Below are 13,691 nucleotides of genomic sequence, written 5' to 3' on the forward strand. Positions count from 1 at the left end.
TATATATATATTACACTAGCTTTCAAGCCTACGTATTCTAACCTCCAAAATCATTGCTACATGTTATACCGAGGTACATTTGATTTTGTGTTTGATTCAGAGAATGCAGCGACCAGTGAGGGAAAAGTCATTCGTCCACATTCAGCATCACGCTTTTGGCTACTTGTCGGATAGCGCGTTGGCTTCATCCACACGCACAGAGGATTTGAGATTTATGGAACAAACCGGCAAGGTTCATAAAACTCTGTACCTTGAAGTGCCGTCACGTAAGCCAGTATTCGTACTAGCGTTTATAATGTGCCAGTGAATTGTAGAATTTATATAAGCCTCAAAGACTAAGCATAGCACTACCCTTGTTATAGGTTCTCAGACGATCATCCTTCAGCGCTCTTTCTAGTCCCACCTAGGACTGGAGACTGGTAGTGTTTTAAGGTCACCCCTGTTGCCATTTACATGCTCCGTGAGTCGATAACAACAGGAGTGTTTGCACTAATACAAGGAATAGTCTGTGGCGTTACACTGTGAAACTTTAGGGTACCCTGTGGCCATCTTTTGGAAGGCAAGTCAGAGAAGATTTCTGTTCACTAAGGTACAGACGAAGATAGTGCGGTGCAATATGGTTGCTTCCCTGTGCGGGGACCACATGAGATGTTTAAGGAATCTGTTCTGAGTAAAGACCAAACTGCTGAATAATGAAGCTTGGAGGAGCATTCGGAAGTAATTTCGTTTCGAAACCCTAATTGGCGCTCCTCAAACTGTCTTCTCCCTCCTAACTTAGTTCGGGTTGTGTCAATTAGCAAACGTTTTCAACGTTGCTGAGAGTTTCCAGTGGTGTGTATATGATGTGGGTGGGTTTCACTGCTAACAAATGCCACTCTTTCAAGGGACTGCGGTTTCCAAAATTACGGCGCTCTTTAAAGATACACTACTAATTAATCCTGAAATGCATGGCCCCCTAAATTGTACTGCAACCAGTTTTACTTCCGAGTCGGTCTTGAATCGGACTCCTAAGAGAGAGTAAACCTGATAATACTCACACAACCCAACACCTTCATATAAAACATACTGCTTGGTGAGTACACGCCAACATTTAAACAGTGCCACAGAGCTCTAAAAACCTGAGTATTTAATTAAGCTCTATAATCCTTGAGATGTTCCAGGATTCCAAAGACCATATATTAGGGCTATAACTGTTTCCTGATGAAAAAAGCCTCACAAGATAGACAGGTCCATAAAATGGACCTTCAGTGAGCCTCTTGTGTATTTGCTCCCTTGATTTCGAGGGAGATAGCGGAAGAGGTTACTACAGTGTAGGAACTACCGGGGGAAATTCTCTCAGAGAATCAAAGTTCGGCATAATCTGCATAATCATGTAGTAAAGCCTGTTGCCCGAAACAGATCGCCTCAACGTGGAGACCGAGTTGGGTTGGTTCTTCCAAGTGGCCTCTCCAGAGAAGGGAAAAGCACTCGAATTCGTCTTTCGGGACAGTTCAAAAGTGAATGACACTGCAGGTGATTACCCGGGAAAAAATTCCATGAGATGACGTTCAAACGTTAAGGTCCATCTTTTGTTCCATCACTGGATTTTGCGGACCATAGTAGTGATCCTGATCAGAAATGGTTGTTTTTGTGGGCCAATAATGCTAGAGTAACAATATCACCTTGCGTCACCACTTCTTTGTGTCAACAACAAGATTGCTGTGCATAAGACAAAATTTGCTACAGGGAGACCACCCGCAACTAGCACTACTTAAACCGTTCTCTGTAAGTGGTCTTGGCTCAAGAGACCGGATCGTTAAAATCGATCTGATTTCGGTGCGCAGTGACCTAAGACATCGCCTTATATGATCTAAATCCTTATTGTTTCTCCTTCCACCATAGTGACACGAAGCTCTTTTGTTCTGTTTCATTACCACATCTCGCTAATTGTGTACTGAAAGTTCACCCCGTACCACGTCGCATAGAGCTATTTTGGGCATGACCTCGATTTCATACTCGACATCCAATAGGATTGTAATCGGAAATCGCGTCGCTTTGTTTGCGTTCGATAGCTCGCCACCGTTAAGCTGGACCGAAGGCAAAACGGTCCAACTTTAAAAGGTGGCATGTGCAGCCGTACTACTGAATTACTGGAGTTACTGTGAGGAGGATTATTGAAAAGAGGAGGTAGTTTACACACAGACCGTTTTCCCGTTTGAAGGAGTCATTGTAGGAGGTAAACCTATAGAGAAAACTAACTAGTGAAATGAAAGCATCACCACCAACTAGTGTGCAAACAGCACGATAAAACTACCGGATGTGGGATACGATATTGTTGATGTCAGTCAGTCATGCACACGATCCCTGTCTCATACAAGCAATTTGAATTTCCAGCCTATATAAATCATGAATTCCGTGACAGGACTGCATCAAACGTGGTCAGTAGTGATGAACAAACAAGCGCTTCGAATATCAAAGTAAGTTTTTATCCACTAACGTACCGACTGTTCCACTTGGGCCATCATGCCGGTGCTCGGCTCCCGGAGATCTCTTTGAGTGGAGATCTTGAGTCACTCAATCAGCTGATTAGTGTTCTACTTTCAGTTGAACCAAATCTAGTCTATCACTTTGGAGTATGGTACAAAAGCAATGTCTGCGGTTAAACGGTTCTCACTCTCGAATTGAAATAACCTGATCTCAACACAGGTAGTCAACATGTCTGGAGATCCGGACACATATACCTCATATCTGATTGTTTACAACCTCATTTTTCACTGCGGTCAATAACGGTAGGACAAGGAACCAGAAATGACGAAACGGATGCGTTACGTAGTCTAACACAAAGGGATTCGCAGCATCCATCTTCATGAGGTTTTAAGTAATGTGAGGACACTTAATCGTGTTGCTTCCCACATGACTTTCACAACATCGTGAAGAGACTGCATTAACCCTACAAAGATCAACTCGTACAAACATCACAGTTTTCCAATCTAAAGTGACATGATTGAACGTAATTTACTTCTAGAGAACACCCTGAGCGGTGAACAGAAAGATTGAAATGCCTAAGTAGGCGTATGTGTGTGGAACATGATTACATTCCGAATCTAATCTCTCGTGTTTACATCGATTACTCGTTTTCGTGATTAGTGCTACCTATTTCATCTCACAGAAATTGGGGAAGCTTTTTTCCGCTTTCATGAAACACGTGTACATCATTCTTCAAACCGGCTGATCAAAAAAATATCGACATGAGAACTTACTAGGCTACTGAAAGGTGTATACTCAAGGTGAACGGTGCGTATCCGAAGAGTTTCGCACTAAACGAGACAAAACGGTAACTTCGGTATTGAAATAATTTGTTCGTTCTATTTCTTTGTTACCTACTTTGAAGACTTTGGGAAGTACTTCAAGTGCTTGTTTCTGCTTAAACGTCCCACCAACCTCCATGAGTGAATAACAAGGCAATCTTATTGTCATTTTCTCGCTTTTCAGGTGTGCATTAGTATGAATGTGCACAAGCCTTGTTGAGGGCTAATCGATTATCACTTACAATGTAGTCCGCAGATGCTGTTAAAAAATATATTGTCAGGGCCTAGTTCCGTTATAAAGTATTTGTTTGCTGGATAAGACTGGCATAACACATGCCAAGACGTCGTACTATATGAGGTGTCTGAGGTTTCCCCTCTGAAGCTGGCGTCTCATCCGGTTGTGATGAATCAGAAGCTGTTCAGTTTGCCTGATTTATAGAACCCACTCATCCGAACCTTTTCTGTTTTTTTTTAAAGTTGACTGCTCTGAATTCGGATTTTGAAGGTTCGCAAATCATTCTTACAGAATTGACAACTAGTCTGACCACAAAAATACCCATTATCTGTCCAATTGTGTTCGCATTCCCTGACGAATGACCTGATTGCTTTATGCTTAGCCAGGCGACCAGTGGTTTTGATGATACTGGGTTATTCTGGGTGTTCGTGAAGAGACAAAAAAGAGTTGAGATTTAAGTCACTGGAGTTCACACCGCAACCCTATGTAAATACCGTGGATTTAGATGCTCAATGAACCTACACTGTCCGACTGCGAGCATTACAGGTCATGTTTTTACCATTCGTTCCTCCTTATTCAAAACCTACCGAAACGTTTAGCATGGGATGGAAGAAAAAACAAGTCACGAAATAACGTTTGGTTTCGATTTCCCATTTGGGAGTTAAAGCATTCAAACCTATGGCGTATTTCAATTCGCGCAGTCCGATTTTTCATGTTAAACGAACAGTTCGTTTCTAGTTGTCATCTGATCTGCTTCATAAGTGCGGAAATATAGAAATCTCTTAGCAGTCATCAGGCACACTAAAGCAAACGGGCAGATCTATGACATCTAAACTCCGGCATTATTGCGAATCATTTGCCAAATATATACCTGATTTTTAGTACCTCACAAAGACTATTCTCACTAACCTCCTTGGACCTAGATTTTTCGTAATAACTTTAATGCAGAATGGCCGATTCAAAACAACGGTAATTGGCCAACCATACAGGGTAAAACCTGTCACTCTACTTTCAACTTAGTGGAGCGAGTCTTTTGATCTTTCTGTTGAAAATCTGAAATAGCCACAGCCCAGAACGGCTGTGATCCAGCTACCCATAGGAAAGTTCAATGGTACCAATGACCAGCACACTGCTAACAAGAGCGGAAGGACTCCCTCGGGTGCTTCACTCGCTGTCCTCAGAGAAGCTTATACTGATACTTGAAATCAGTCACTCGACTAATGGATTTCTTGAGTGATCTTGCGAGCTAATCGGTATATCATTAGGACTCAGTTAGTGCAAGTAAAACCATCTACGTCCAGCGTCCTCCAGAAAATATAACACCTAATCCTCAAGCACCCAACTTTTCTTTTGGACAAGTCTTAGGGGCATTCTCAACACCACAGTGGTATTGGTCGCAATGGATGATTACATAGAAAACTAGGAGAAACCGACTACGGACTGAAGTCAACCTTATCCGAGCAACCAACCAAAAAAGTATGAGAAAGTTGGATTGGACGCACTCTTGTTTAGCAATTTCATTCACGCTAATGCCACTATAGCTTTTTTGAATGTCGACCAATAACCAAATGATGCTGGTGGTTTGAAGCTTCTTCCGCGAATTTTAAGGAAGCAATCTGTGTAGATGGTGCCAGCCTTGCAACGAATGCAGACATGTATCTGACACATCCAGTTTGCTCAAAATAACTGATTAATGATAACTTGGTCTCTCTATGCACGAAGCGCTCTGCATTCTCCAACGAAATTAGGTCTATCGAAGGCGAATGTGTTGATCAATGCCGAATCAATATTGGCTGTCATGTTTGTCTAACTCATGCGGACCTCCTTTAGAGTAAAATGTAACATAATTCAGTCAGTGGTAGTGGACCTCGACCCTTATCGAGCCAAGAACAATTTCGGGTGTCTGTTGAATGTTACGCACCCCAATACTGCCAACATGTACCTGATGCATACGTTAATTACCTCAAAGACTAGAGGGCATTTAATTCATCTCAAAATCGAAGAACTGAATGGACAAATCTGCATGAATTATTCCTGACAAGTTTCGTGTTGCTGTAGGATTTTCTGTTACCCCCCTCTATTGCTTAAATTTATTTCTCCAAAGTTGCCGTTCTCTGTATCAAAACGCACAAGTTTTTAAACGTCTATTTCTGAAAGCAGAAATTGAGAGGCTGATCAAGACCAAAGCCCGGCGGCCAACTTTACGACGATAGTGAGGGTCCAATTTCGGGTCGCTGAAAGAGCATTCCATTGTCGTGTTCATTCAGCTACTCGAGCAGTGTCTCTGCAATCTGTGTTTTACTCGGCTTCCACGTTTAGAGGGTTTGAACGTCCATAATTTCAGGTTGTGGTACACTACTAATCCGTGCCAATTGTGCTAAACTGATAGTCAGACAACTTCGCGTTTATGAAACCTAACACATAGCAAGTACAATTCGACAGAAACAACGAATATAAACACTGTGGAACCCACACTCGTCGACACGTCTGACGGCTTTTCCACGGTGTAGATAGTTCTTGATCAACTGAGCATTTACTCCTTCACCGAAAAGCCTTGATAAGCGGTTCAATCAGTTGGCATACCCACAGTTCTCTAGCGTCCAAACAGTCAACGGCAAACATGTTTGCCCACTCAAATGTGATGAGTATCGTGTCCACAGAGCATGGTGGTGATGGTCACCTCGCATTGCCGAAGTTCAGGAATCAAATCCTATCACGCTAAGAATATGAACCGCTACTGAGCCTAACTGGAGTGGAACTAAAATTCACCGCTCCCTGCTTTATTATGAACCAAACCGGACGATTGCACCAAGACAGGAGATAGACTCCCAAAGCAATGTTGAGGTTAATACAATTCATGTGACTACACCTGTCACATCCGGTGGAAGTGCTGTTGGGTGGTTCTTTCACTATCAAGTACATTGACCAGTGCCATTGAAATGTGCCATATTTAACTTGTACTATCCGGTGATTTGAGGTGCCGAACCTGCCACAAATCCAAGCATGAAGCTCGCGGTACTAGGACAGAGTGATCACCCTGGTTACTTTTCTATTCCGACGGGAGGAGGGCAAATCTGAAGGACATTATATTAGATTACTTCATTTGCCAAAAGGTAAGCCACTTCTCAGCCAGAAGCTTTCTCCAGCGAGCGAATTGCCACTGCCTGTACTCAACAAAACACTCATCACCAACTTTCCGTGAAAAACTGCGACTCCTAGAGTCACGCACCGTCCATCATATCCAAGGTAGCAGTCAACCAAGAAACATACTCGACTTTTCTCTGCCATCATCGTTGTAACCATAGAGTCAGGAGGTTTTTCAATCGTTGGAGCCGAGCTATACCACGTGTCTCAATCGAAAACTTGTAAAGTGGAACTGTCCGTGAAGTGCTTTTGCGCTTTCTGCCATTCTATCTCTTCTGATGAATTCAGACGGTGTACTTCCATGAAAGCTTGCGAGCACGTCAACATTAGCTTATTGATTAATGCTGGATTACGATGAGTAGAAGGCTATCTGATTCCAAACATTAGCCTCCTTTATCGTGGAGGTGTAGTGGTCACTCATCAGATCACGCGTCACAAACACTCAAACCACGTAACAATTCCTGTCCAACTTGCAACCTTAGCCGACATGTACAGTAAAACTTTTCGACCATTTTCGTTTACGCGGCTTGCATTTGCGTCACGCGCCAGGATTATGAATTTCATTCAACACATCAGGTCAATCTGTATTCATGTTCGTGCACGTATTAAACACGAAGACACCCCTCCCTTCACGATACACACAGTAAATAGGCATGTAACTAAGCTCAGTCAACACAGACACTCGCGCGCCCAGGACAGGAAGTCAACAGAGTTCCGCAAGTCTCCACGGACAATAACGGAACACGTGTAGCAGCTATACTGCAGAGAAGATACGTCCTGCGTCCGGAACTTTACTCAGGAACTCCCAACAAGTGTCCTTACTTTTGTTTGTCAAGTGGACTTAACTACTGTATTCATCACATTCTAGTAAGAGAGACATATGTTAGTGCTTGTTACCTTCTGATAATCAACTTAATTACTCACAACTAGAGCACTAACAGGGGCCCCATATAGAAGTAACCGAGTGCAGTCGCAATGTGGGACAGACACCATGTGACGCAACCTTTCTGCCACGGCGACACGTTGAAAAAATTAAGACGGCAGAACTGGATGCAAAACTTACTCACTTAATTTTTATTACGATCATTTTGGAGACTGGCTGAGTACAAACTGCTTGTCGAGCGTTTTCCTTGAGGACAGTTCGATCTAATTCACTCTATCGAGCAAGTAAAATCAGATCAAGATCAAAGGTGAAGATGGCAGTCACTCGGCAGCTGTTGTTTTATCTCCATCTGAGTTTTTCCTGCTTAATTCTAAGAAGAGTTAGAAGACGCGTGGGAGTTAAATTATCAAACAAAGCAACCAATGGAAGATGTTTCAAAGTATCACTTAGTGGAAGTTTATAATACAGAAGGAACCATGTCATAGAAATTAGGAACTACTAAGACCTTTGAGGTGTTGCCTACATGAAAGTTTCCTGTCAAGACGGCAGTGTACTAGAATCGCCAAATAGGGTCACCGATGCAGGACTAGGTTGTAGGCACCGGTCCTGCATACTTTAGAGTCAGCAAGTCTACTTATACCTAGTGATGCACTTCGTGGGCATAATGCTTTGTTGTGTAGGGAGCGCGCGGATCCACATGTACTGAAGGACGCCGTAAATGACCAGAGCACCAAACACGTGAATCAGATTGTTAGATGCCTTAGTTAAATCGGTGATGCTTCGTTATGAAGCAGCCCTCTTTCAGATGTGAGTCAGGAGACCGATGGAGCTTGTTTAAGGGTTAGCTGAGTGAGTGAATGACCGTCAGATGTTGTTGTATCTTCTACCAAACGTCTTAGGTTACACTCAACCCAAATGGAGAGACGTGCAGAATGTATAAGACATTTGATAGAGGATACAACATCTGACAGTCATTCACTCACTCAGCTAGCCGTTAAACAAGCTCCAACTTCAAAAAGGACTCCAACGTCTTACCCCAAAAAGATGAACACATACCTTTTGTCTATGTTGGAACAGATCATTTTGGTTATCGGGCAATAGGTATAGCATATTTGGTACATCCAAAATGAATCAAACGGGTTAATTTACGTTATTTTCAAACATCTATGCAAACCCTTCTTTCCAGATGAAGTTCCCCAAGTTGGCACTGAGCAGAGGTTCCCTCAGATCTATTACTGTCAGTCAGTCTCGCGATCTCAACCTCCCTCGGATTGACTTGCTTAAACAAGCCTTCAGTAGGGCTGGACGACGGTCTTCGTCAGCACCGAATGAACCTTTTCACAATGACCAGCGCATTGGGCTATCACCTAATGGGGCAGTGAACGATCGGCAACGACAGGGTGTTTGCACCGACATTTCAAGAAGCAACCCCGCAGAGGCTGCTGGCAAACGCTCTGGCGATCAAATAGAATCACCGGACTCATTTCTTACCACAATGACTCATCCTTCAACAGACGATAGCGAAACTTCCAGCAAAAATATTGGTGAGAAATAATCGCATAATTTCTGTTAAAATCTGTTACCTTGACGGGAAAATGCTGTCACAAGTAAACATGTCCTCCTTGCTGGCGTACTCCTCAGAAAGTTTGGCATGATGCACTTTTAGCGAAGACTTAGCCAGAACCTGGAAAGTTGTTGGGTCTGATCACAAGGTTTCCAAAAACAGCTTGGGTAGGATGAGGTCTTCCCTAAAAATAAGTCGTATTACTTTTAGGATGCACAAAGCGACATGGGTAGACTCATGGTTGTCAGGATCAGTGTAGAGTAAATGGTCAAAAATCTAGTAAAATTCCACCCTCCAAAGGGGAAAGCATTGTACAATTGGTGAGATTCGAATCAACAACCTTCCTAGCTGAATCCTACATCATCCTGCTACGAATGGCTCATCAGCAAGGTGATTAACTAACAGCTGGAGAGTATATAGCACCATCATTTTCCAATCACACAGTTCGTATCACGTGCCTCGGTGTAAACTTCTCGGTTGAATGACAACTTCTCGGAGGGCTAGTGAGACCATCTGCAACGTATGGGGGTAATTAGGTAGTTTAAAACTCACTTCGATAGAGAATTTCTGAAGACCATTACCCAGGCTCGTATCTGAACATGAACAAAATTAGAATCCTGTTTCAAAATTTCAAAGTGGTTTGTGTCAAACTTTCGAACCTAACCCAAAGTTAAGACATTTGTGGCATTTTTACCGCAAGCAATCACTTGAAAGGTCCAAACTGATCCTTCGCCAATTTTGTCCTGTTACCATTAGCTGTGCGGCGCTTTGACGACTGCTCTCACCGGTTTCCATAGGGGAATTTTCTGGGCCGTGAGATTCGGCCAAATTAAATGGTTGTAAGCAAAAGGGTCGGAAATATTAGGTTGAAATATAGCTGACTGGAGAGAAAGCCTGGAGAAATACGAATGTTGAACTGTAAACGCCGACGTTAGGCATGTGATCCCGTCATCTCAAATACCGTGTACATGTGAGGGATAACGAAGTAGGACGATGAAAAATGACTCTACAAGTCTGCCTAACGTTCATCTCCTCAGGTGAGGGTCGCAGTCTCGAGTCATATATGAAGATGGAGAGCTAATCAGTAATTCTAGCATTTTAGCAAATTCTGCGTTTCTTGTACAAGGTATCGAACGAAACGATGAAGTGCTCCTCCCGTCAAGGCCGAAGTACCATTTAAACTTTTATGAATTGCTGTTCTCTCATCTGTTGGCGTCGATCACCTGGTGATGGCTAACAGGAAACTCGGTTTTAGGCTAAAGGGCGGAACAGCACTTCGAAAGATGTCCTACAAGTAAGTTACTACAACTACCTACTGCATGTTTTTCGATAGAATTCCAATTCGACAATTACAAGTGAGAATGCCAGAAGTGATTATATTCAACAACATAAACGTATATAGAGTGGACACATTTTTCGCACTGTTGCTCCGTTTCTCAGCTTAATAAAAAGTGAAAAATCTCGAGTGACGGTTGTTCGTAGCATGAGGCTGAGTGAATGACCCAACAGACTAATTTAATCTTTGTTGAACTTAAAACTCACACGCGACGAAGGTCAATGTTAGGGGTGTAGCAATGCAAGTTTTTCTCACGTCGATAGTTCCAATTTAGGGACCGATATCAAAGTACCGATAACACCACAAGACCGCGGCACGTTTTTAAGTCGTCCGACCACATCATCGGAGCTCAAGGCCAAGCCACATACTCCAACAGCCACGGTCAAGCAGAAAGTGTGAATCGACTGATCTCTGTATTTAGTCGGCCCTGCATAAACCGACGGCGGTTCGGTAGTTAAACGACTGTTGACTGGCGATCTCTCTTAGGATGCCAATAAGATCGAATCGACGAACTGGTAATTTATTTAACTGTCACGGTTGTACTCGCTTATGCGCGTCACCAGCGCGCACTGGCCAAATGTGGCGACAGACATTGATACATAAGAATGAATTAGTCGCCTAACGAAAAAACGAATCGATCGATTCGATTATTCAGTAAGAAATCCAGTGTGTCTCCGACACAGCCACAGTTACTTTCACGATGGTGCTGAGTGGCATGTTTGAACATAGCCCCGTCCACTAATGTCGAGTGACCATGTTGAAATCTCTTCTCAGCCACCGCCGCGAAATATCGAATCAATCAGGATAAAACTGGGCGTTGAAACAGGTGGATCCACCGATCTCTCCATCATAAGTAATCGGCCGAACCAATAACTGTTGAAATAAGAATACCGGTGTATTCCCCAAAAGTTGTCCAATGGTGTTGGAAGATTGCTTCGCTCGAAATTCTCCAACAGCTTTGTCCTGTTCTTTCGTTTTACAGGAACCAAACAATTCACACACGGCGTCAAGGGTTGCCTGGGTTCTCGAACACGGATTTCGCTAACAGATCCAAAGCTGTCTGCCAGATACAGTAATCCTTCGGCCTCCATCGGAGCACCAGATCAGTATCACGAAAGCATTAGGAACTCGGCAATAAAAAACATAAAAGTTGGCAAACTCGCACCTCTTTGGTCCAACTCACACTCCACACAAGAGCGTCACAAGCCGAAGCTGCAGTTGATTGGCCGTTCCATCACAGTCAGCCCCATGCAGACCACTCCTGGTCCATACAAGATGCATCGTAGTAGCAGGCACTGTCCGAACCGAAATCGCGGTGAATTTCCTCCCGTGCGAGCGACCGATGGTTACTACTGGTCAAGAGCAGATTTATAAACAACACAAGGAACGCGTATTAACCTTACCTCAACATAAAAGACGCAACTTTCATCACTGATTTCCTAAGGGACGCCGTCGAACTACTGCCTACAATCCTGTAAAGTATTCAATGTGATTAGAATTTCCAATAGTCGAGCATTTTAGTTTTGTATGTCGATTCGTCTTTTAATTTGCAAGTCAGTCTGCACAGAAAACGTCTTATTGTTATCATATCATGCAGTCTTCATGGCATTACGGGGTAAATTATATTGGTTACCCTGAACGAACAATCGTTTGGAGAGTAGCCAGCGAGGACTTTGCGGAGAATGATGTAATAGTCATTGTATACCGTTGTAAACTCACCCACATGGTTCACCGTACCGGATTCATGAATTAGTTTGGTTTGGGATCAGGATTTGACAAGCTCCAGTAACTAGGCTACAGCTCCAACACAAATTTTTGTCATTTAACATTAATAGGGACATCCAATTCACAAGAAGACTTCGAATAAGACTACCTCAGCAGAAAATACACGATAACTGTTTCCTTGGGTGCATTTGATTGGAGCACAAAACTATGTTACCAGTTTCTCAAAGCACCTACCCTCGAACCGTACTAAGGCGTCTGGAGAGCTCTGACAACTTCAACGATGAGAAGTAATATCATGGGACACCTGTGAAGTCAATCTATCCAGTCACAGGGGGCTGTGGTCGGCAAGTAATTTGAGATAAGTTACCGTACTCCTTTACCATCTTCTAAAAAAATATTCAGCCGAATACACTGAACCACCAACGGTGAGCTTAGAATATAACAACAGAAGCCTCAGTGTGCGCCTGCCCACTTGGGGTTCTCCGACCAACAGCAAACGAAACTGAAATCGTTTGACCCACCGTACAACCCGCACGTTATGTGCGGTCTACATTGAGGACCGTTACGATCTCAGGTCAAAATGAGTATGAGGGATTATTGCAGAAAATCGTGGCAAAATGGTCTTTTGATAGAACGCAGACCCACTTTGCATTTAGCCGAGCGAATTCAGTAGTGTGCGAATTTCGAATGCCGAAACTAAAGGCCAATATTCATCGAGAGACCACGTTTTATTGGGGCTTCTTGCAAAGAGCAACCACAGTGAAATTAACATTATCAGGATCACGAGCCATGAACTTCTTCACAACCTCGCATGCATCTTCAAGAAGTGTTTCCCGTGATGTTCGACCATGAAGTACAGGCAAATCTTTTCGGCCATCTGGAAAAATAAGCGTATTGGGAGGCGCGGATAACAGCATTTCGAGAAAATATTAATATGCACGCAAAAAACGAAATCAAACAGTCAGACAAAAATGACCAGATAAGGTGCTCTGGCCCACTCACATAATGTTGTAAATGTGGATGCAGAAGCGAAGAATTTCGCCTACTAAGCAATTTTGCGACCTAATAGGAGATATGCATGGTCTAGCAGAGGCCACAGAGATGGTTGTGTTGTGTGACAGAGTCCTTAGGTTGCTACATTAAGGGCTGCGCTGAGCGGTAAAAAGTGGGTGCATTCGCCGAATGAATGTGAGCGTTTATGGACGGATAATTGACTCAATGGACACTGTACGAAAGGTTAGATCTTTATACAAATATGAATAAATGAACCGATAAGCGCACGGGCGTGCACGTTTGTGCACATGAATGAACTAGTGGTTGAGGGTTTGACTAATATCAGTCTGGATCTTATCACTCCTCTACGAGAAAAGGGAAGTTGAAGCCACGGTTTTTTGCCGGATGTCCCGATAAGTATTCTTCTTTCAACACAGCATTGTTCTGATTCATGGTCCCCTACAAAAATGCTCTAGAGAGGTCAGTCGAAAAGATTTGGAAACAGGATTCAAGTAATGGTGTGT

The 13,691-nt window shown here is 43.2% G+C and overlaps 1 protein-coding gene across 1 annotated transcript in view; it reads left to right on the plus strand.

The window, feature by feature from the left end:
* T265_07684 (hypothetical protein) overlaps positions 1 to 12,007 on the plus strand; it is a gene marked incomplete at both ends in the record, with an annotated part of 48,170 nt that extends 36,163 nt beyond the window's left edge. The window contains 4 exons of the mRNA XM_009173263.1: positions 101 to 266; positions 2,374 to 2,456; positions 8,736 to 9,093; positions 11,432 to 12,007. Coding sequence (XP_009171527.1) covers positions 101 to 266; positions 2,374 to 2,456; positions 8,736 to 9,093; positions 11,432 to 11,823 — 999 coding nt within the window. The remainder of the gene's footprint in view (positions 1 to 100; positions 267 to 2,373; positions 2,457 to 8,735; positions 9,094 to 11,431) is intronic.
* Positions 12,008 to 13,691: the final 1,684 nt, after the last annotated feature.

Source organism: Opisthorchis viverrini (assembly GCF_000715545.1).
Source record: "Opisthorchis viverrini unplaced genomic scaffold opera_v5_180, whole genome shotgun sequence".
Lineage (NCBI taxonomy): Eukaryota > Metazoa > Platyhelminthes > Trematoda > Opisthorchiida > Opisthorchiidae > Opisthorchis > Opisthorchis viverrini.